General features: G+C 40.3%; 1 protein-coding gene across 4 annotated transcripts; it reads right to left on the bottom strand.

Annotated features, from left to right (window-relative positions):
- Window positions 1–385: 385 nt before the first annotated feature.
- On the bottom strand, window positions 386–23,683 carry TRA2B (transformer 2 beta homolog). 4 transcript variants are annotated; one of them, XM_054982818.1, is made up of 9 exons: window positions 23,569–23,683; window positions 13,343–13,476; window positions 12,010–12,214; window positions 10,831–11,019; window positions 7,656–7,771; window positions 7,030–7,113; window positions 3,527–3,586; window positions 2,633–2,706; window positions 386–932 (listed from the first exon to the last, which is right to left on the bottom strand). In XM_054982818.1, the coding sequence occupies exons 1-9, from the start codon at window positions 23,602–23,604 to the stop codon at window positions 922–924; spliced, it is 909 nt and encodes a 302-aa protein (XP_054838793.1). In that variant the 5' UTR covers window positions 23,605–23,683; the 3' UTR covers window positions 386–921. The 4 variants fall into 4 exon arrangements, with proteins under 4 accessions (XP_054838793.1, XP_054838795.1, XP_054838794.1 ...); XM_054982820.1 differs by having other exon boundaries at window positions 12,052–12,214; XM_054982819.1 differs by lacking the exon at window positions 386–932 and having other exon boundaries at window positions 2,625–2,706.
- Between the last annotated feature and the right edge of the window lie 536 nt (window positions 23,684–24,219).

Below are 24,219 nucleotides of genomic sequence, written 5' to 3'. Positions count from 1 at the left end.
TAATGTAGGTATTAATATAGATTGGACAACTTGGTGGCTCGTGAGGAATCACTGGGGGAGGGGGTGATTTCAAAGTTCTCCACCACTCTTTTTAGCAGCTTGTGTGGACATTCCCCCTTCTGATTCAGCTGCCCAATATTCCATTCTTGCTAGGAAAAAAAGATAAATCCAAAGCTGCTTGATCAACGGTGGTAGGGAATTTAATACTTACACATTATAGACCTTTGATTCCAAAAAATTTTCAGGACTATGGGCAGCTTTGTAAACTGTTTGGCAAAATTTCTACGTCACTAGATTTGTAACTTAAATGTGCACTTCCTTATCAGCTTCTAAGCAGCTTTATTGCAGCATTACTACTAATACAAAAAAGGCTTAGTCCACTGAATGAAATAGAAAGGTACAACATGGACTTTTATTCTGACTTCATATTATAGAGGGTAACTGAGAGGGAAGAGTTTATGGTACAGAATTGTGGATACAGCTTTCAAGTAATTTTGTTCCTTCTCCAACTCACACTTTGGATAAGTATGAGATATGGGCTCCAAAGTAAGTAAAAAAAAAACTTTATTATGCCACCATCTGAAAGCATATTGTACAGGTTTTGATCTTCAAAATACCCTGGAAACTATAAAAAATTAAATGAAGAATTTTGGACAATAGAAATCTTTCTGCAACGTTCAGACTAACACATGCAGAAGACATACTTTTCTCAAAACACAACTCTGAATGAAGCACCAACTACACAAATATGCAGAATGAAACAGCTTCTTAAAACTTCACCAAAAGCAGTCTCCATAAAAGGTGTAAAAGTCACCTATTCACTAGGCACTATTAAACTTGAACAAAAGTGACAAATTATTGTCCACAAGTTTGCAATCTCAAAAGCACTGCATGTAGCTACAAAACCTTCAGTTCCACGCTTCAATAGCGACCTGCAAATAAGGAGAGATTATGAGTTCCATTAGAATCTTGAAATTCTGAAAAGGTTATTCATCCACAGAAAAGTTAAAACACAATCATGCAATTTTAAACAAGTGTGGGGAAAGGAAGAGAGAAAAGATGTTCCATGGCTGGGCAAGACTGTAGTCCACTGTAGTAAATTATTTTTTGTCCCAGTGGCCTTTGGTACATTTTGAGGCTGGTTTTTCATCCAGCATCATCTGGTCTAGTTGGGTCTCTTGTATGCTAGATTCCATTTTTAGACTTCTTAATACTGCATCAGGTACAATCTCCACTCCACTGTGAAACTCTTACTTTCTCCTCCTTTTAAAAACATCTAGCTGAATAAGAGTTTTAGGGAGCAAGAACGTGTTTTGAGATATTTGACTGGTCCTAATAAAAAGGTATTACACAATGGTTTCTGAAACATTGTGTGATTTCCAGTGTATCCTCACACATTACAGGCATCATTGATTCAGGAAACACACACACACACACACACGGTATAAATTGGTATAAAACTGTATAAAATGTTTTATATGAGGAGTAGACATGGGCACAAACAGCATTACGAATGGAAAAAACCAACAAACAGGCCGCTTGGCTGCTCACGAACGGGCTGTTCGTGATGCACCATTCCAGCTGAACAGGTGGTCGGCGCAAGCTCGGCTGCCGTTCGGGAAGCCAGACACTCAGGTGCTTTCAATCAATTGCCTCAGCAATGGAGGGGAGGGGAGTGCCTGAACTCTGTCTGCACTCCCTCTGTTGCCCCGGACACCCCAATCAAAGCCCAATTTAGCTTGATCGGCAGGTTTTCCTTCCAAGCGTGGAGTTGAAAATTGGTTACCATCGGTAACAAGGGAATGTAACATGGGAATTTGGGAATGTATAACTCCGAGATCCATAATGCAATCTTGACCAAACTTGGGTGATGGCTGGAGAAGAGTCTGCTGCACATTCCCTGTGAATATGATCGAAAAGAGTCCAGTAGCACCTTTAAGACTAACCAACTTTACTGCAGCATAAGCTTTTGAGAATCACAGTTCTCTTCGTCAGATGCGTATCTGACGAAGGGAACTGTGATTCTTAAAAGCTTATGCTGCAGTAAAGTTGGTTAGTCTTAAAGGTGCTACTGGACTCTTCAATTTTGCTACTACAGACTAACACGACTAACTCCTCTGGACCTGTGAATATGATCTCTCTAAGTGCTAAGGGGGCCACTCTGGCGCCGATGAACAGTGAACACCGCACACGTTCGTTAACGGGACATGTTCAGTCCCGTTCGTCTGTTCATGTTCGTCGTCGGGAACGAACACCAAACAGCCTGTTTGGTTTTTTTCCCCTGTTCGTGCCCATGTCTAATGAGGGGTCTCCCAACAGTTAGCTTATGAGCTACTGACAGCTGCAGCAAAGCTTGCAAATCCCTTAGAGGAACCAGGTTTTTTTGGGTGTGCTTCCTTGTCCATGTTCTGTTTCTTGGACCAAATAAAACTTAGTAATATACATGGGAGGAGGGAGAGAAGAGTAGCATGGGTTATTGGTTATTTTCCAACAGTAGTAGTTAATTTAAAAAACCTGCTGGTAACGCCTGGTTTATATTTAACACCAGATCGCAATTTTAATTGTATCTTTTTCAAAGATCACCTTGCATTCTAAAACAAACAGTATACTGAAAACTGAACTTGTTACTTACGAGGTGAATAGGACCGAGACCGGGAGCGAGATCTGTAGCCCCCTCGGCTGTAATATGGAGATGGTGATCGCCTCCTGCACAAAAAGATTAAATTGCCATCATTCTTTACTAAGTTTTGATACCCTTGTACAGGCAAACACATACCACTTTCATTTTGTCACCAATACTTGATTGCTCATGCATACTAAGAATAAAATCTGAAAACCAAACAATGGGTCCATATTACAATTTGTTCTATTGTTCAAGAATTTAAAAAGAGCATTCTCATTTTAAAAACCAGGCCACCAGTTTACCATGTTAGTTTCGGGGATTTTGGAAGCTGGGCATCATGACAAAAACAAGCAAGCTACTTATTATTTCCTAACACAACAGTAAACCATCACAACAGCAGCTAAACAAGCATTTTTCATCTTCCACCAGCATATCACAGAGACACACTGATGAATGAGCATGGTCACTATAAGGTGTTGCTACTTCACACTTATTTTTACAACTTGTGCTGTAGAATTGTTCTTGGAATAAGTAACTTTGACTAAAGCATTGTTAGACCAGAAAACAGTCATTTGAGTGTATTGCATTTATGGTAAGAGCAATGTTTACCTTCACCCCTAAATTCTACATTTTGTAGTCAACTTTTCCACGACAGTTTTCAGAGTGACTGTATTCTGTCACACTTAACTCCTTGGCACCAATTATGAATTTTCCAAATGTAAACTCCAAGGCTGTTAAATGCTTGTAAAATTATTAGCAGGAGAGTATTTCCAGGGGCTGTACTCCCTATTAAATTGTTTAACTTTTCCAGCTTTATTGGGTATGGAGATACAGCAGATCCTACTAAGTCATTTCACCATTTGCACTTTTTTAAAAAAGATACTGGGTCCTCTCCTAGCATACCTGTACATCTGATCCCTGTCTTGGGCAGCTCGCCACCCTCCTCCTCCTCCTCCTCCTCCTCTGTGAAGACACAAGCAAAATAACTTTTTTTCCACTTTCATTTATTGAGTTTGAATATATAAATGATCCACATAAAGGAATATACAAAGATACAGTCATGCATAATAAATCTCAAGAGCAGTTGCATAGTAATAGCAGGTTATCTTCCTTCACAGAAACAAATATTTCTTCTCAGCCGCCATGATTTTAACAGCACTGCAAAATACAGGGGAATAAGTATTTCATGTTCCTGTATTATGTGTTTTTAGCTTTAAAATGACACAATGTGACAATACTTGACTGCATTCACCTGTGACAAGGGAGACTAAATTAGGAGAAGCAATTTCACAGATGATAGAATACTCATTAAGTACTCCAAACATGTCAACAAGCCCCATATGATGTCAAGTCTTTTGATACCCAAGAGAACTGCACTTGAATATTTGTCCTTGCAAATCTGAGTTAAAAGAGGAAATTTCCATAACTTTCTAGCTGATGTTAAGCTCCACTTAAATGAAAAATGTCAGGCTTGCAAGTATTCAGCTCATGCAAGCATTTCTGGCTTTAAAAAAGCTCAAAAAGTGTAATTTTGGCGAGATGTGATCCTATATTTCCATTGGCAGGTAGGAATTTTAGCCAATTCTGCCTCCGACTGCATTATCACTTCTAGAGCTATCGCAGGGATCCTGAGCTCTGAAGTTGCAGTGGGACAGGCAAATTGTTCTTTTCACTGCTCATGCTACTTCAAATTCAAGCCAATATTTTATGTCGAAGCCAAAGAAAATTCCAACAGGCAAACCCATTCTCAGCCCATATTTAACAAAGAAACCATGTTGTATATGATGAGGCAGGGCAAATCTGTGACCTTCAACTAAGTGGCAACTGCTTGCTGCTATACTATTTGGAGGGGAGGCTTGAAACACCCTTCAGGGACTCAAAAGGAATGCATAAATTGTACAAGTAATATGTGAGACAGGAAGTTTGAAGGGTGTTTTGCATTGGGGCATTTAGGTCACATTACTGTGCACTCTAAGCCATCTAGCAACCAGACCAGTAGCTTACTTTGCTCATTTAACTATACAAGACTTTCAAGATCCACTAGAATGAAGAACAGAATCTCAGACTAGATTATATGAATGTGCTTAAGAGACATGTTTAAAGGCTGCAGATTGGATGGAGAGAGTACATAAACTCAAGACTTGCTCCTGTACCCCACTATGGCTGATTCTGCACATGTTGGATAATGCACTTCCAATCCTCTTTATAGATCATTTGGAACGGATTTTTGTGTGTGCGGAACAAAAAATCCACCTCAAACAATTGATAAAGTGCATTGTAAGTGCATTATCCAACGTGTGCGGAATCAGCCACTGTATACTGTTTACACAACAAAGCTATATATGAACAGGACCTACAAAAAGCACAAACATTGGGACCATTACTTTCTTATAATGGAGAGCCTCAATTCTCTTTCCTGCACTACATGTTCAATTCCAACTTTTTGCCGGATAGACAAGGCAGTCAATGAAAAAAGCCACCTTTCCCTCTAAAATAGGAAGCCAACTCATAGTTCTCCTTAGCATTTAGTGTGCCTCTGCAGGGTCAGCTTCCCACTTTTGCTGCTGCAAAATGGTGCTCACTGAATTTGCAGCAAATATGCAGCAGAGAAGCATATTCATTCACCTGTACCATATACTATGTTGGGGAAAAGGCAGGCAGGACTCCACTCGCAAGAACAAAAGAATCTGGCACACTTATAATGATCCTTATTAACCAATGTAGTGAGGTATGCTACTGCTAAATTATAGCTGGGGAAATTATGTTCATAGTTTTGAAAGTTTCAGCCGGATTAGCCACAAAAGAGCACGGTGAGAGCATCCTCAGTCAAAAAAGGATGTTGTAACAGAAATAACGTTTCAGAAAACTAGCTTCTGTTGTGCTTGTTTATACTATTGATTATCAGAATTCCTGAATTTAATCTGTGAAAGTCTAGGGGTTGGATCCAGCCAGCCTTCTCACCCAACCTCACCTAATTTCTCTCCTTACTTTAGTCCCCACCCTGCATGGTTTTTGTCCATGAGGTCCCATGTTCTTCAACATAGCTTTTATAATGATCAGAGGGACATCCTTTTCTTCATCACCTAAAAAGCAGGTTGGATCCAACCCAATATTCATAAAAGAATACTGGTTTGCCAATTTTAATGTATCACATAAAGAAGGCTACATAGAAGTAAAATTAACAGTGCAATCCTATACTGTGACAAACTTAAACTCATCAATTTAAATGAGCGTAGACTGGAGTAATTCTGCATACTAGATTTGCAGCATAAGACACATACAGTAAAAGCTTTGTTAACTGGCATCCTCAGAGAATTGGAATTGCTGGTTAACAAAGCTTTTACTGTACTTGTTTTATTTTATTCTGAATTATAGAAATTTGCTATACATACCAGGATTGTATGGATAACTTCAAGCAAGAGAGCCATGATTAAATAATGTAGGATTGTAGTCTACAGGAATGTTTATTATATGTATCACTTTGCTTTTACTGCATTGTCTTCTACCTCTGTAATCCAATTTTTGCATTATGTAATGTCATATAGACATTTTTTTGTTTGCATCGTTTTCTAATTCTGTAATCCTAATCATACATTTATTTTTGAATTTTGTAATCCACCTTGTGTCTCTGCAAGAAAGGCAGACTATAAATGAAAGTAAATATACAAGCAAGATCATTTTGTTCAAGCCCAAAGACACAAAAAGACTGTAAAGAATGTCTTCGCTTAAGACAAATTCTTCCTTGAAGCTTGCTCTCAATAAAAAATTCAAGGTAAACATCTTTAGCAATTAAAGTACTCTCCAGCTAGTTTGTATATCCCCCATTCTACAATAATTTATTTTCTTATGCAAGGACTCTTGTTTATCCAATGTAAACTGTCCGAATAGGTTATGATATGTGCCTTTTGTAGGTTCTTTATCATAACTTTTACTCATTATCTCACAATTGTCTTTTACTTGCAAGCAAACTCTTGCATGTATAAGGTATACCAGGATTTAGGTTTGTTTTCTACATCCCAGTTTTTGCACACTGGTAAATTCTGGAGAAGTTATTAAAACCAGAAATTGCAAATGGAAAAATCTAACCATGGTGCCAAGGAGTTAGCCTTCACCAAAATGCATGTAAATGGATAATCCATTTTCCATGGCAGTTTCTCTGCTGGCCTACAATGATTTTGTTTGACTAGCTTAACTTCAATTATTTTTAATTGTGAGTATACCAGTGTCATGAGGAATAAGCAACTACCAGCCCTTTTAATGCCTTATCTGGATACAAATGCTACTAAAAACATCTGTGACTATAAGAAACAAAAAACAGACATCACCATATGGCAGAAATATAGTACAGATCACATCATGCAATTTCATCAAACACTGATCAGCAAGAAGTTGCTTAACAAGCTCACCTATACGATCTGCTGTAGTAGTCACGGTCATCATAGCCTCTCTCATAACCCCTGTCATAATAATCTCTTCGTCGGGAGCTACCGCTGCAAGGAAATTCATAGAACAGCATTACAAAGACAGACAATAATTACACAACACAAAGAGAGCAAGTTCTGGATAAAGCATATAACAAGCACAGTCTAGTGTAACAACATTATCTGAATCAATAACTGAATTTTAAAAAGTTCTAATGTCTGTGGCTGATGGGCAATATTCAAATTTATGCATTTTGCTAATTTTCCCCAAATCATGTCTTTAAAGTTAAGGGGCCTAGGGAAAAACAGTACTTTAATAAAACATAAAATGAACTATGAAACAGTCTCATATATGGAACACCTGAGTACAAATGTTTTTCCCAAGAGTGAACATGAGAAGGACTTTTGGAAAACTGCAACTTTAAAACTTAATCCACCAGTGTAAAAGTCTAGTGCCACAGATTCTATATTCACAAATGCTTTTGTGCACCTGGGTAAACAGAAGCACGGAGGCATGCAACTACTTGTTGGAAACCCTCATCCATACTATTAAAATAGAAATTAAATTCAAACCTATATATGCCAGATAAACAATTGCTACAAGAACTCACTAAGTAGGTCTCCCCATGTAGATTCCAGGAGTAGGCGTGTGAGGCCTTTTAGTTATTGAGAAATCAACACGGATCCTTCGCCCATCAAGCTCCATTCCATTGGCACGCTCTTTTGCCTACAGTGAAGAAAAGAAAGAAGAATTTACAATATTCCCATTCAGAATCTACTTAATTTAACCAGAAACAAAAGTAGATGCTGCCATAGTAGATATCAGGTAAATACATGTTTTCCACCATTCTAGGAAAAACTATGCCAGTTTGGTGTAGTGGTTAAGAGCGCAGGACTCTAATCTGGATAGCAGGGTTTGATTCCCCACTCCTCCACTTGAAGCCAGCTGGGTGACCTTGGGCTAGTCAGTGTTCTCTGGAGCTCTCTCAGCCCCACCCACCTCACAGGGTGTTTTGTTGTGGGGATGATAATGACATACTTTGTAAACTACTGGGCATTAAGTGGTCCTGAAGGGCGGTATATAAATCAAATGTTATTATTATGTACCGGAGTACTCTTTTTTTAAACCTGTTCTATTAATAAATGAAATAAATGAATGATTAAAACTGCTTTAGGTTCCCACAGGTGAGAAAGGTGAGGTAGAGATGGAGTAAATAAATAAATATGTACTACACTGCAGTGGACTGGTATTTAAGTTATTCAAAACAGTGACTACTAAAATAGATTTAAATCACACAAGCAGGGTTTGATCTTTGCCACTGTTTGCATTTTGAAGGCAGAGCAGTAACATATACACTTACACTGTGTATCTAACAGGATGTGTCCTGTATGCCAAATGCAAGATTTATACTGTTTCAAGATAATGCTCTGAAAGACCAGAAGTATCTGCATGTTTTGCAGGTTCTATGTGAATTATATCAAAGTTTCCATGATTTAAAGCAAGAGGTCTTCTACGTTTGTGAAAGGAAAGCTCAATTATTGTTTGATAAAAAAAGTTTACCCTTTTGGACGTTAAAATTTCAGTACAGGGCCATGAGCGGTACATTTGGCACACCTAGCTCTGTACTAAACTTTGGGTTCTTGCATACAAGCAATCATGCTTAGTATCCCTCTACATAAAAGGTCAAACAGACCTATTGTCAATTACACCTCTTTTCTCAACAGATAGTTATATAGTGCAAGCATAGCTGCACAATGTAACAATGAAACATCAAATTCAAATTATTGTCAACGTAAGAGTAGAACGAGACTCCAAAAACCATAGGCTGAAAAGGCTAAAAACTATAGCAAAAGGTAAATATGGGTGTGGAACTCGGGATTTATAAGTACATACAGTCCAAGTATCCTGGTCCCTGAGTATAGTGTTTTATAGATTAGTATCAGCACTTTGAACTTGGCTCTGAAGCAAACAAGCAGCTAGTGCAAAGCTTTCAGACCCTGCATGATATGTTCCCTGTAAGTTATGTTTGATGCCCACTTTGAACCACTTGAAGCTAACAGTATTTTTATTAGACAGCTCCATTTAAGAGTATGGTAGTAGCCCCTCCTGGTTGTAATCGGATGGATGGCTGTGGCCAGAGGCACTACGGAGAAAATCTACACTACTTGTAGCCCTAGATACTAACAACATCCCAAACTACATATCTGCTTTTAAACATGAATGCAAAATCATCCAGAACAGGTAGACCACAGAAACCTTCTGGCCTTATATAGGTCTTAAACCCTTTTTGGATTTCAGAAGTAGCCACCTGTCCAGTAATACCTGTGCCAATGTGGCACCAAATTCAAAGTTTATGGTGAAAACTGGGTTTCTCTGCTATACTTCATCTCAACAGTCAGTATGATCTCAAATATGCAAACTGATCTCAATTTGTCAGGTCTTAAAATTAAATGAGAGGTGCACAAATTCAATTCATTTAAACAAGAGGATAGTGGCACAAGGAGAAAAAAGGAAGATTTAAAGGCCATGGGATGCATGTTTGTTTTGCTAGCAAGACTTTGGCCAGATTACGTCCAACCTGGATAGTAAGCATTATTGTCTGGGGGTGGTTCATATCCAAATTTGATTCAGAGGTACACACGGCATGTTGTTCAAATGCCCCCTTTTCTCAAGCAAGTTGTTGCAGAAAGCCAGCCACAAGTACTAGAAAGTAACTGCCATGGCTTATTAAGCATAAAACAACTAACACCAAGTTGCACTGCTAGATTTCCAGTGGGTGATCCCTGCAGTCTTTTTCCTGCCTCCCCATATCTCCATGTTTCAACAGCTCTTCTCATGCATGTACCACCTTTACCTTCCACACCCTTCTCTAAGGGGGACCCTGCCATGTCCTGCATGCATATGTGCTGTCAAATCGCAACCAACCTATGGCGACCCGAGCAAGGGGCTTTCAAGGCAAGTGAGAAGTGGATGTGGTTTGCCATTGACCTTCAACTGCAATCTTCCTTGCTCATTCAAGTACTGACCCTGCTTATCTGCTGGGATCTGACAAGCTTGGGCTATACCACGCTGCTATGTCTTGCACATGAGCAAAGCTTAGAGCTGCCCCCGTCCAACTGCAGGCAGATTAAGGAGCACCAGGCTGCAAAAATAACATCAGCACCTCAAAACCCAGCCTACTTCCTCTAAAAGAGTTTCCTTGTATACATTAACTGGAAGATGTAAGTCCACATCCAGTGTAGAACATCAGCACCTTGCTGCTTCTGCTCTTCCCCATAATCTGTTCTACCTTTATATAATCTAACCATTCTTCCTGGCCTGAGCCACTGATTCAGAGAAAATGCTGCTTTCCTGCTGAGTCCAATGCACTGCAGTTGCCCTATGGCTAGTGTGTGTAGTGATTACAGAATAGGATCAGGATCTGGAAGAACAAGATTCATATCCCCACCCAGCCACAAAAACTTGCAGGATGACCACTGGCCAGTATGACCAATGAGCAGTCAGTCACAGATCCATGTATGTCTGTTTGGTGTGCAGACAGAGCAGGCAGTCGGGGCCCATGGATGTCTGCAGAAACCAGATGAGAGGAAGAAGTGAGAGCGAGAAAGCTGTTACACTGCCAGCTGAGGATGGATGGGGCTGAGCTTTCAGATAGTGGGACTGAGAGGATCCTGTCTGAGTCTTGTATGAAAGCAGACTAAAACAGTGAATGCTTGGAAGATATTTCTATTTTTTTAAATTAGCATATGTTAAAAAAATATTTAGCATTTTAGATGCTTGCTTACCTCCTTAGCATCATCAACACTTTCAAAGTACACAAAGGCAAATCCTCTTGAACGTCGAGACTGCTGGTCATATACAATAGAAACATCAGCAATTGGACCATATTTGGAGAATACCTCTCTCAGATCTCTCTCTGTTGTATACAAGCTTAACCCAAAAACACCAAGACAACAGTTTGGGTCTGGATTTGCCTATTCAAAGAAATAAAAGTGGAAGTTCTCATTATAAAAATTAAGCATGTATGGCAAAGCATATTGTGTAACACAATACTACTTTTACTACTAGATGCAAAAAGCTCTGAAATACTGGACTGGAATATAAACCATTTATACCCTACTCCTATTGAGAACTGCAGTGGAAAATACAAGGTACTATCATGCTGAATCAGTGTATTCTCCCCGGTGTTCTCCATCAGAGAAGGCAAGATGGACAATAAGGAAAGAATGGTGCTCAACTGCCCTGCCCCAAGAAATTCTTGTTTATATGCTCAACATCTCATTCAGATACATGCTGAATTTATGGCAAATGAATAAATTACAAGTGGAATACAGATCATTTATTGTATGCATCAAGAACTTTCTGATTAATGAGACTTTTTACTAAAACAGTAACACAAATTTATTCCTCTGATAACAAGATTCAAGAATTTCAAGCATATCTCTGTGTTTATCTACAGAAATTTTCCTGCAGACCTGTACCAGCTGCAATTGACAGCTGTGTTGAGAAATCACTTTGTAAATAGCTATGAGCAAGGCCTAATGAACCTGTTCTAGGTTCATCCTGGGGCTTATTTTTCTGAGGACATCTCTCTCAACACCCCAAGAAACTATGGCAGAAACTATGGCAGGAGTGGTATCAGGGTCTACAACTGTGACAGAATATTTGGAGAATTCTATTATTAATAAAGAAGCTAGCTTTATAAGTTTTCAAGCACAACACTAGGCTAATTTCTGGAACATCCATATCCTCTGTATGAAGTCACAAGATATACACATATATGACAATGAACCATTACAAAAGACTTCAGAGCAAAACTATAAAAGATGCTGAAATTGTAGAAAAGTCTTAAAAGCTATAGACATCTTAATTTCTAAAAACAAGGTTAACACTTTTAAACAAAACAGTAATTTTAACTTGTCAACTTTTACATTGAGTAATTTGAAACTTTCCAAGACACACACAGCTGAATTATCTCTGATCAACTGCTGCGATGACAGCCTTACTCTGTTGCCAACATGACGCCGGCGAGTAGACATAGGAGAATGGCTGTGGCTGTGTCGACGACGATAGTCGCGGCTGTAAGATCTGCTTCTGGACCTCCTATGGGATCGGGAACGTGATCGTGACCTTGTATAATGTCTACGAGAACTCCTCCTTGATCTGGATCTATAGAATATGAAAACTAAGAATATTATGCTGAACCACATACATCAAATATATGGCTTCCAAAACATCAGCAAAATAAGGCATATGTACCCAATATATTTCTAAGATTAGAAGTAATTAAGTTAACTGGCGTATATTTGAACGGCGATATGACTGTATTAGCTGTCCCTGCTCTATAGCCTAGCCCAACTAAGGCACAGTAACTTTCAGGCAAAAATACATAGTTCTTTAAGACCGTTATTTCTTGTTGCTGCTACAGAAGCGAACATGAAAACTGCAAATCATCTTCCTTTTGCACCAAAATTTCATGGCAGATAAGGACTTTCAGAGGCATGCACACACAAAATTCACATGACGCATGAAGAGCTCTCTCGTTCAGACATTAGTCATCGTGCATAAGATTTCAAAACACCCCAAGTCTTATTTTTACCAGATAAGCGTAGTCATGCAACTTTAAGAGTTTTACACAAGAGATTCCTGGGACGGCATTATTTATAAGTTTAACACATTCTCAAAATAGTCAAAGTTTATATAAAAGCTTGCAAACGAACAGAACTATTTTTCAGGAATTGGTTACCAGGGATCTACACCTAATATTATATTTTAATGACCCTTCTGAATAATTACTTTTTATTCCCAAGCCAACTTACTGCTTCAACATGAGAAAATACCAACAAGAGATTGACAGTTAGTAGGCCCTTGAAGGCAATATTAGGTAAATGAAGGCTTTTATCAAGGGAACAGAATCAACAGAAGATTTAACCACATAAGCTGTCTTATCCTGAATCACCTTACTGTTCAATCAAGATTAGTACTGTCTGTTTAGACCTGCAGCAGTTCTCCACAGTTTAAGGTATTTCACATCACCAACCAGTATATCCACGAGTTGGGTCAATATCACAATTACCCAGATAAAGCCTGCTGAGACAGCAATGTTTTGGTGCCAAAAAAGAACACTTTCAGAACAAGTAATTGCTCCTTGCTGTGATGGCACTGTACTGCAGTCACTCTGGACATCCTGGATGTATATCTTGTATTGCATACACACCCATACCCTCATACTAGCTTATAGGAGTCCTTATGAATAATAAATTACTTAGACTGCCACTTCTAGATAAACATGCTTACCGAGATTCAGATCTTGATCTAGACTTTGACCTAGATCGCCTGGAACCCTCCTTGGATCGAGATCTAGCAGGCGAATGCCTTGGAGACTTGCCAGAACCATGAGCACTTCCGCTTCTGGAAGCGGAACGGGATTCCTGCATGTAGAAAAGATAACAGTTTAGTCTGAACACAACTTCTCTGGTACTTTACTCTAAATAAGCTCTGGTAAAAATGTCAAAAGTTCTATGTCTCCATTATGTGTCCGGGCAGTTGCCAATAGAACTGCCTAGATTTATAGGATTTTTGCCTGTTAAGCACTTTTTAAAAACCCTGCATATGTTTTTTTTTTCTATTAAACAAATATTGCATGCATGTTTAGCAAAATATACAGGGACACATAAACAGACTAGTAATTACTTAGCGTAGTGCTTTCAGATTCCAGATTACTTCTTATCTTAACTTCATTTTTATTTCTTTTCTTCATTCTTCCGTTTCAAATTCTGACTTCTTTCATCTTCCCCACTTCACACAAATTGCTCAATATTCTATAAGTGGGACTTCTGGTCTGATAATTAGCATGCATTCACTTTCTTTTTTTTCAAATTTCAGCTTCACTTATTCCTGAGCTTCAAATAATTCTCATTTATAAAACTTGTCAAATGGCGACTTCCGCATTTTCCTTCTTCAACATTAACCTTAATAAAAAAAGAACAGGATGAAGAATATTTAAAACTCCAGGATAGATATTCTAGTGCCAAGACTGAAACTAGAAAAAATGCTATGTGTTTGTACTATTTTAACTAGATATGCAATTTTCTTATTGTTGATTCCACGTTTACTATTAATTTTTAAAAATATGTCAATTCAATAAAAAATGATTGGCCAAGAATGTTCTAGTTATGCCTACTTTAATATTAAACGTGCAACAGCTGAAATAATAAGATCTCATAGTAGACTACCATGAAAACTTCAAGAAGTGTTCCATCTTTTCACATTTGCATTTAGAAATTAGTAATATGTCCAAAAGTCACCAATCTGCATACTTCTGCTCAGGTTTGGTAGCTAACTTTTTAAAAAAATGCACGTAGAATCATATTTGAAATGCATTGTACAAAGTCTTTATTTCCTTATTATCAAGACTCGCTATTATTTGCAAAGTATAATAGCATGTGCTTTAATTTCTGTAACAGTAATGCAGAATGCTATCATTTATTATGACATCTTTGCAGAAATTATTAGAATTTTAGTAAATCCTCAAACTAATATTTCAACCTAACTAAAAGACATTTGCTTATGTTTACTATGCAAATCAATTCTGTTTAAGATAATCTGGAGCATTTCCAAGTGGAGTTGAGTTGCGTTAATAGTATAGTTAGTTTTCTCTCTCTCTCTGACACTAGTCCTAAATATCTGCACTGGTAAAACTAAAAATGGTCCTGATATAGCTGTTGGCAAATATTTTGATGAACAACAAGTCTTAGGAAAATGTTGTGAGTGCAGTTATAATATGTAATATTGAACTGAGTACCAAGCAGTAAGTCCTGTAGCTCTCTAGACGCCAGGATTTTTTTTACCCAAGAGTAGGTAAAAAATAAACTATGATTTAAAAAGAATGGGATATGTTATTTAAAAATCAGATCCTCAGAAAGATTTCAGGTATGTCCCTTAAAAGACTCTTTAGATATTAACTGAATATTGCAAACATTTAATCAAGTCTGAATTTCTTAAACTAAATCCCTTAATTGTATTTACTTCAATATATGCTGCCATTCTCCCCAATGGGGATCCAAAGTGGCTTACATAGTTGTCTCCTCCATTTTATCCTCACAACAACCCTTCTGAGGTAGGTTAGGCTTAAGAGTGTGCAACCAGCCCAAGGTCATCCATTAAGTTTCCATTACAGACCTGGGAATTTGAACCTGGGTCTCCCAGATCCTAGTTCAACAACTTCTAAACCACACTGGCTCCAAAATGATCCTCAAAGCCTATTTTCTACGTAAAAAAGAAAACAGAGACCAAAAATATGCCACTTCTGAGGTCAAAAATGTAATGTGATGCAACGGGTAATTTATCAGTAATTCTCAATATGGACCCATCTGCAGATACTGTGGAGACTACAGCCATGAACAGGCAAAACATTATTTCTACAAACCTGATAAAAGCCTCAGATTTGCAGAAAAATCCAAAATCTTGTACTACCAGCCTTCCACTTTTGGTTTTGCTCTAAGCCCAGCAACAACCACCATGCAACTAGCTACCATGCAACTTCCATGACTCATATAGGCTTACTTACTCAACACTGTTTAACAGCAGCCACTGCACGAAAGCCATGTGGTGTTGTGCTTAGAGTTTCAGACCAAGATCTGGAAGACCCAGCTTCAAATTCCCACTCTGATAGGGAAGCTCACTGTGAGACCTTGGGCCCTTGGCAGGTAGGAAGGAGAAAAGGAAACACTGAGAGGTGAGAGCATGGAGGGGGTGCCAGGAAGAGGGGGAAAGGAACTAGTGTGGAGACAAGAGATACAATGGAAACTGAGGAGCCTGCTGCAAGTCCTTGCATGTGTCCCACCGTGCAAATGACCCTGTTCCAATGACCAGCACCATGCAACTGGACCTAGCCTTGCCCAGTAGCTTCAACTGCAGATTCTTCCCAGGGAAAAAAAGCTAAAGAAGGGGAGCAGAATAAAGGTATGTAGGCTGGCAGGTATCGAGAGTAGGAAGCAAGAAAAGAGAAGGGCTACAGGCCTTTCAGGGAAGGGAGAGAATATTGGGGAAGGGGAAACAGATGCCTCCCAAGTCCTTGCAGCCCCCTCCCGTGTTCATTATTGTTCACTGCATGAACTGCCAAGTAAACAGCACAAACACTTATTTTCTTTATCAAACAGTTTTGCCTGGCCATCATCAGTCTTTGCTTCTGTTAAGTTCTGGGTACTTAGTCATCAAGTGTACTTTTTAGTGAACAGAAAGAGGACTAAAAGAAAGATATTCACAATTGCTTCCATACATTCTGTAGCACAAAAGGCATGTAGGCTTCACGACCAGAGGTTTTGAAGTATACTCATGGACAGTGTAAAACAGGCATCCCCAACCTTTTTTGAGCCTGCGGGCACATTTGGAGCTCTGACACAGTGTGGTAGGTGCAACAACAAAATTGCTGCCACAAAACGGCTATTGCAGGATGCAGAGCCAGCCACAAAATGGTGGCTACAGCTTATCTTCAGTCACACAAGATCCTTGTGCTGTGGAAGCAGCTATTGTCAGAGCAATCTTTTTAAAAATCTGCACAGCCAATCAGATCTCCAATTAGAAGGCGTGCTTGACAACAGCCCCACCTGGCCACACCCACTTTCTAAAAACACTTGGTGGGCACCAGGAAAGGTGTCGGTGACCCCTGCTATATACTTGCAAACAGATACAGTAAGCAATTAGTGTATGTACTTGTTTTGGAAATATGAATTAAAAGGTGGTACCCAATTTAAATCAACGTATTCTGTTTTTATTTAAAAGTATCCACTCCATCATACTAGGCAGCTAAATTAAAAGCAGAATGAGTTCACTACAGATTTTCTTGACATAGACCTGAAGTCAATGCTGTGATCCACAGAAGCTAGATTTTTGTTTTTTGCTATGACAGCCTCTACTACAGAAAAGACAAGCCAAATTAATTTGCCTTTAGTAATGGAAACTGACATCCAAAACATCCAGCTAAACACATGCTCTTGATAGCACCCAAAGCTGTTTATATCTGCACCAATGACTAAAATTGTGACCTTTAGTCCAAATACTACTATTTAAGGTGGAAGAACCATTAAGTGAAATAGTTTTCCAGAAGCCCTTACTAGTTATACAAAGTTTATTTAGTTCATACTTTTTGCGAAACCTTATACACGTCAGTAACTCACCCAGCTCTTTTCCTGCACAGATCCTACAAACATGACCTCAGTTGTGCAGAACTGTGCTTTGGTGGGCAAACTCCAAATCTCAGAATCGATGATTTACCACAATATCATGACCCAGGCCTCCATAAAAGTGTTACCAGTTTGTGTAGGAGCATAAACTATTGTAAAATGCAGCATAAACCTCTCCAAAGGACTCACATTTGTTAACTTAGCCAGCAGGTATCATACTAGCTTATTTTAGTCACTTTTCTGAAAGGGAAAATCAAATATGCACACAGCCTATAGAGTTATCTCACCTGATGTTAACAGGGGCTGTTGCCTATTTTTCTTACCTTAAGTTCAAAGGTAAGGTAGGTAGATTAGACATTTACTGCACAAAATCATCTAGGCTATATTGTACAAAACACCAAATTACATGCCATCCATCCATATCTAAGTCTCCTCCTATCAGTTCATGTGTAAGACTTTCTTTAGCTACTAGATCCCATTACAAAAAGCACACACAAGCTAATGTCTTCATTGGGAAGGCAAATCTAGGATCAGATGGCACAGATCAGGTACTGGGTTCATAGAAAGCTTAGCGAACATTAACATGGGCATTCAAGATACAAATGCTTAACAGAGAAAAGGAAACCACGGGACACATTCACTGATGGGATCTTCCCCTTCTGCAGAATCATGTAAGTATTTGCACAAAGTCCAATTCTTAGGCAGAGTTAGGAAAACTCCATTGCTCTTGAGTGATGCAAAATTAAAGTTCTGGCTTGAGCTGCAAGGAGCTTGGGGCCTCAAATGCAAAACTTTAGGGAGGAGGAGGCGGCCCTCTGTTGGCCAGCTAGCTGCGCCAGCTGTGGCTGCGCAGCAACAGCACCATGGAAGGCCCTCTCTGCCAGCCAGCCGCAGCTGCGTGGCGACGGCAGTAGGAAAGGCCCTCTATGCTGGCCAGCGCAGCGTTGGCTCCAGCCTTCCACCCGACCAGACAAGTGGGGTAGGGGGGTGGGGTTTAAGGGTGGGAGCGGGCCTCCCCCCTCCCTTGTTACTTCAGTATGCTCCGAATCTTTACGGAGCATACCGAAGCAACTTAGAAACCCGAATCTGAAGTGGCATGCCGCTTCGATTTCAGGTTTTTTTCCGAAGATTTTCGGGTAAACCCAAAGTGGGAAACCTGAATATTTTTCGGATGCACACCCCTACAAAACTTACACCATCATGTATGCTAAACTCACAGCCAGTGAGTATACCAGCTGGAATCCTGTAACTTCTTCATATTCTCCCCATCTATTTCTTCTCTTCCTATGTTACTTCTTTCTTTTGACTCTTGCATCTCTTTTCCAGGGTAAATTACTGGAAATCTCACCGGGGGAGCAGGCGGGGGGGGGGGGCGCTCAAAGTTTGTACTTTGCAAATTTAGGCACTCTGTACTGGGTTACTTTCACTTCTATCCCTTCCCTGTAATAATCTCCAATCTGATAAAATGTAGTTAGTGACTTGTGCTCAGATACTCCTTTCTCCCTTTGGAGTGGGATTACAATCCCCACTTTGTGAAATTCTGGTCTTGGTTCTCCATCCTACCCCAACAGGTTCAACCAGAATAATTCTTATTTACCTGAAAGTATTACCATTTTAATAAAAGAACTGCTTGTGATGACCAAAACACTTAAGTATTAGTACTAGGACTAATTTCTGATTCAATTTTCTTTTAAAATTTGTGCCTTATTGTTTTATGTATGGTAGACTGCCCTCAAGTCATAGTTGACTTATGGCGACCCCTGGTGGAGTTTTCATGGCAAAAGACTAACAAAGGTGGTTTGCCATTGCCGGTCTCTGGATAGCAACCCTGATCTTTGCTGGAGGTCTCCCATCCAATTACTAACCAAGGCCGACCCTGCTGAGCTTCTGAGATCTGTCGAGATCAGACTCACCTGGGCCATCCAACTCAGGGCCTTGTTTTGTGTACCTCCCTCAATCCTCAATAATATTCTCAACCAATCTTCAATTTCTGAAGTTCACTAAAATAAATCTTCAAATGTATTTTTGCATTCAGGTGCCAAACACAGTTCAACCATGCACCATTAACTTAAATCTGGCGAGGAAATAAATACTGCCCTAAACAGGAACTTTATAAACACAAAACATTAAACTGATAAAAAGAGATTTTTAAAAACTTCTTCAACCTTGGAAAACAATGGCACAAGTTCTTTTTCAGAGATATAGTGTATTATCTCCACCACTTGCCACAAAAGCAAAAAAAAAAAAAAAAAAAACGGGGAAGAAAATCCAAGAATTCCCTAATATCAAAACTTGTTTCAACGAAGGGTCATTGGGGCAAATACATACCAATTGATAAGGTGCTTCTGGACTCACAATATAATAAGGCAGCAGAGACCCAGAAGCTGAACAGAAGACAACACAACCCACAGAAATGTCCTCCTTCTGCATGCCTACCCCAGCCAGTCATTCACGCCCAGATTCAGTTCTATGTGTGAATATACACACTTGCTCACTCTCATGCATGCATGCATACTATAATGCAGGGCAGGAAGAGAAAAATGCCAAAGATCAAGAGATAGGACAATTTCCTTTCCTGATCAGCTATCAAAATCAACGGAACATTAGAAGACTGGTTAAGACAAGAAAGCTAGGAGGGAATTTCTTCCCTTGCCAGCCTCACATATACAACTAGCTTATAATGAGGTAACAAATCCTAAACACAGAAGGGAGAGCAACTCCGCTGTATGTTAGGGAAAAATTTCTTTTGGATATATAGCTTTAGTAAAACTCTTTTGATTATAACTATACTTTGGCTCTGTTGAGAGGCATGCCGGGATGTGCCTTGGCCGCCTCCCACCCTTGTCCTCCACTTCACCTACATGTAATGGTCTTGCAGCATTAGCAGTTTAGCTGCTGATAGTGGGAGATGGAGATGTTGGGGGCACTATCATTAACAACAGGAGATGGCCTTGAGAATGTCTAACTGTTGTAGTCATGATTCCTCAGCACTCACCACATTGTTTCATGACTCTACCCCTCTTGGTATGCAAAGATACCAAGAGGTGCCAAAGGAGTGTCAAATATAACACTTGCCTGAGATACTACCTGTCAATCTTTTAGAAGTTTTCTGAATAGATGTTTTTGAATTCTTGTAGAAGTAACTTGATATTCTTGTTAAGGAAACATTTCTTAAAGGTACTCTGCATTCAGATTATGTTTCCTAATAGCCATCACCACAAGTAATCAAGACAACAAAAATTGTGATCTGTAAAGAATAATGAGTTTTATTGACATAAAACCCAGATGCAGTGCCATGTTCCGACACATGCATAAAGATCAGCCATAGCAGAGAATCCTATATACTTTCCAAAGTTAATTATTTACAGAAAAGAGATAAAAATTGTTATGCAAAACTAGATACAAACAATTCTTCAGAATCAAGTTCTTCAGGAGACATGGCACCAATACAGGCCAGACTGACAAGATACTAAACTCTCTCTGTAATATAGACATGCTACATGTCTGGTGCCACAAAGGAATTTTAGATGTCTTTCTGAGAGTTTATCCAAGCTAAAACCTTGGGTACAAAGTCAAAACAAGAGATACTGTCCTTGCAATAGGGCTCTCTAACCACAGTCTCATAAGGAATCTGCTTACATAGGAATAACTTTTGTCTTCTGTGCAAATGGTCAACTCCAATAAATGCTCATACATAGGTCTTTTAGAATAGGGGTCATAGAAATTCCCTAACAATTCTAAGTAACTTTTCTGATGGTCTGACAGTCTGTAAGAAGATATATAAAACAGTGGGCATGCCCTGTGTGGCATGCATTGTCAGAAATATCTGCTATGCCTCAGCTTATTTGGTCTGCAAACTCTAATAAACCTTCTGTTTACTCTCCCTGAATTGGGACACTTGTGAGATCCCCTCACATTAGAGGAGAGGCTTACCACAACCTCTTGACCATGCTACAGCACCATGAAAATGTGAGATGGCAAGAACTGGTCCTACTGTGGCTTCTTTCACTCTTTGTTTGAGCATGGCCAACACACTGGTGCCCACCAGTAACAATCCCGTTTTAAAGTTTATCTTAGAAGGTTAGCTTGCACTTGGAATGCTTGCAATCCAAGCATTCCTCATCATTTTATACCATGTTGCTAACATGAGCAGATGGCTGAAGTGATCAATTCCTTACTATTATTAGCCTTGCTGGCCCAGAACCATCATATTGTTCTTAAAGACAATGGATTGACAATATTGACTAATGCTAGATACTATCTAATTTGATCAGAATAAACTTTAACTCTGGGTGTTTTCCTTGACTACAGGAGTCCCACAATATTCAAATGGCAATTCAGATAGATGTTTTACCATTCATTTTGTTATATTAGCTGTTTCCCCCTCTTCATCTCTTGCCCATTCTACTAAGCCACACCTGCTTTTTTAAAAAACGGAGTTTTGAGCTGCAAGCATAGTAGCCTCTGCTTTAATTCTCATGTCAGTCTTGAGGCAAACTATTCTATCCATTATCATCCCATCCTTCTTTGAATCATCTCAGGACAGCATGCACAAGACCAATTGGTTAAAATGAAGTAGATAAGCATACTAAAGTTCCTCCAGTTTATTTTCACAACCACTTCAGGAAGTAGGTTAGGCTGAGAGTGAGGCTGGCCAAAGGTCACCTTTTAAGCTTTTCAGCACAGTTCAGATTTGAACCCAGTCTCTAGGGTTCAAGACCAATGTTCTAACCAGTACACCTACACTTCCTCTAGTTTTTCCTACACTTCTCTCTACTTCTACAACATGAAGATAACACTGGTCTATCCAACAGGATTGTCGTTAACTGTTGAAGCATAAATGATGTGGTTCTTACGAGGGCAGGCGTATAAAATTTGTTCAATAATATAGTAATAAAAAACACAAACATTAACAAGATGGGTAGCTGTTTTAGTCTGTCTGTAGCAGTAGGGTCCAATGGACTCTTTTCTACTGCTACAAACATTAATGTTACCTTCTTAAGTTTCTTCTGCCCCCTTGTTCACAAGAGCAAAGAATACTGCCACAATGCTCACAACATATTGTCCAAAAAAGTCTATGTAACTAGGAAGCTAACTTTAGTGTTTGTAATACAGTGGTACTCACTTTGCAGATTGCTGAAAGCCATATCTTTCCCCACTAGGAGTAGTTTTATTTTATGGGCTAGCATTCAACAGTGTTATGCCCTATTCCACCACTTTATTCAGCTGCCTATACCGACCTAGGCTCATATACAGAATCACACAAACTTGCAATTGTGGTATCTGGACTGCCTTGATATAACTGACATGGACAAGATATGTTGCGTTAAAATATTTTTATCTTGGGCCCATAGTAATGCAGAAATTATTATAATTTCTAAAGAAACTATCCACTTCCTTGGACGGTACCATGTCGAACAGTGCCCAAAATAAGCAGGGGTTGTATGTTAAAGAGCCACGTGTGGCTCCCATGCCACTGAGTAACACTGTTGTAATAATTATTTCAAAAAAACTATACTGTGCACTATTAAGCCACCCGGAAGTATTCGACGTGCTGCTATTAACAAAGCGCCCTACCGTGGTTCAGGAATCCATACCAACGGGGTGTGAACGCAAAGGCACCTTAAAAATTAATTCCATACGAGACTTATACATCTAGGAGGCTTAGTCAGAACTGATCCTTTAAGGTGCCTTTCGACATTTACATCCCGTTGACCAGGGCAACTATTCAGGCGCAACGACTTCTCACGCACGCGCGCGCTCAGAAAACCGCTTACGGATGCTCGGCCATGGGGTGCGCTCGCTTGCACGGAGCTTTTGGAAGAACCAATACGCTTGGCCTGCATTAGCCTGTCTTGCCTCAGTTCATCGGGACAAGTACGATCCTTTCCGAAGCAACATACTAAACAAGAGAGCCTCGTAGGGTCCTACTGGCAGCGCCCTGCTTCCCGCGCGGCCATTTTGTCCCCGCGGCAGCAGCACGCTCGCTCGGGTCACAAGCTCAAGATGGCGCCGCGCCGGGAGGGGGGCAAAAGAGGGAAGCTACCATAGAGCGCTGCGTCGGAGCGCCCTCTGGGCGGGAACGGGGGGCCGTTTTCCCGCGCTAGACCGGGGGAGGGGGGAGGGAGAAGACAAAGCATTCAGTAGGCCGCAGCTTGAGGCGACTGCCTTTTTCCACCCACGGCCTTCCCCGCGAGCTCGCGCTCCTTCCGTCGGCGCTTTCTTCTCCCTTCAGGGCGGCACCGCTTCCCGACTCGGGAAAAGCGGGGGGGGGGGATTAATCAAGCGAAACCGCGTCTCCTCCACCACCACGCTGGGCACCCAGACTCTGTATATTACCCGCTCGCCGTAGTTCTGTTCCCCGCTGTCACTCATCCTCTCGACCTCGGAGCGCCGGACACCGACCACGGTTGCTACCACCGAACCCTCCGTTCGCGAGCCTTCTCCGCAGAGGAAATGACGACACGGCGGAAGCCCCACCCCTGACCTTCCCGCGCACTCCCTCCCCCTCACGCACTCTCGCTTCGCTCCTTTCTCCCGCCTTTTCTGCGGCGCCGGCTTGTCCCGGCTTCTGAGGGGAGGGGGTATGTTTTCCTTGCCCTTCGCAATAAACGTTGCGTAGCAGCCGCCTGAGTAGCGGTGGGTAGTAGGATGGCCCTTTGTGATGGGTATGTTGTCTTAGGTGGTGGTTTTAGGGTCTCTCTAGATGTGCAAGACCTAACTCAGGTCCTGCACCCTTACGTAAAAGGTAAAGATAGTCTCCTGTGCAAGCACTGAGTCATTACTACAGCAGTTGAACACCAAATGGCTATTAAAACAAAAGAGCCCTTAAACCGCCTCCGAATGCCGTGGTGGGGGTGGGGCAGTTTCCCGCTGTTACAGGAGCAGAGGAGGAGGTCCCCCCTCTTTACTGCTCCACCTGCACAGAATAAGTGGAGCAGAAAAACGGGAAAAAACCACCACTTCGGCTATTTTGAAACGGGAAACGGC

Source organism: Eublepharis macularius, chromosome 6 (genome assembly GCF_028583425.1).
Source record: "Eublepharis macularius isolate TG4126 chromosome 6, MPM_Emac_v1.0, whole genome shotgun sequence".
NCBI lineage: Eukaryota > Metazoa > Chordata > Lepidosauria > Squamata > Eublepharidae > Eublepharis > Eublepharis macularius.
The sequence above is the reverse complement of the archived record's forward strand: the minus strand, read 5'-3'. Positions and strand labels throughout refer to the sequence as shown.

What these genes read in the sequence shown, in the direction of transcription:
- TRA2B (XM_054982818.1), bottom strand. Translation starts at nt 23,604, where the DNA reads ATGAGTGACAGCGGGGAACAGAACTACGGCGAGCGG. An exon ending in TACATGGGGAGACCTACTTA is followed by an intron (nt 7,114 to 7,655) that starts GTGAGTTCTTGT and finishes ATTTCCTTGCAG; the next exon opens with CGGTAGCTCCCGACGAAGAG. An exon ending in TACTACAGCAGATCGTATAG is followed by an intron (nt 3,587 to 7,029) that starts GTGAGCTTGTTA and finishes GTGTCTTCACAG; the next exon opens with AGGAGGAGGAGGAGGAGGAG.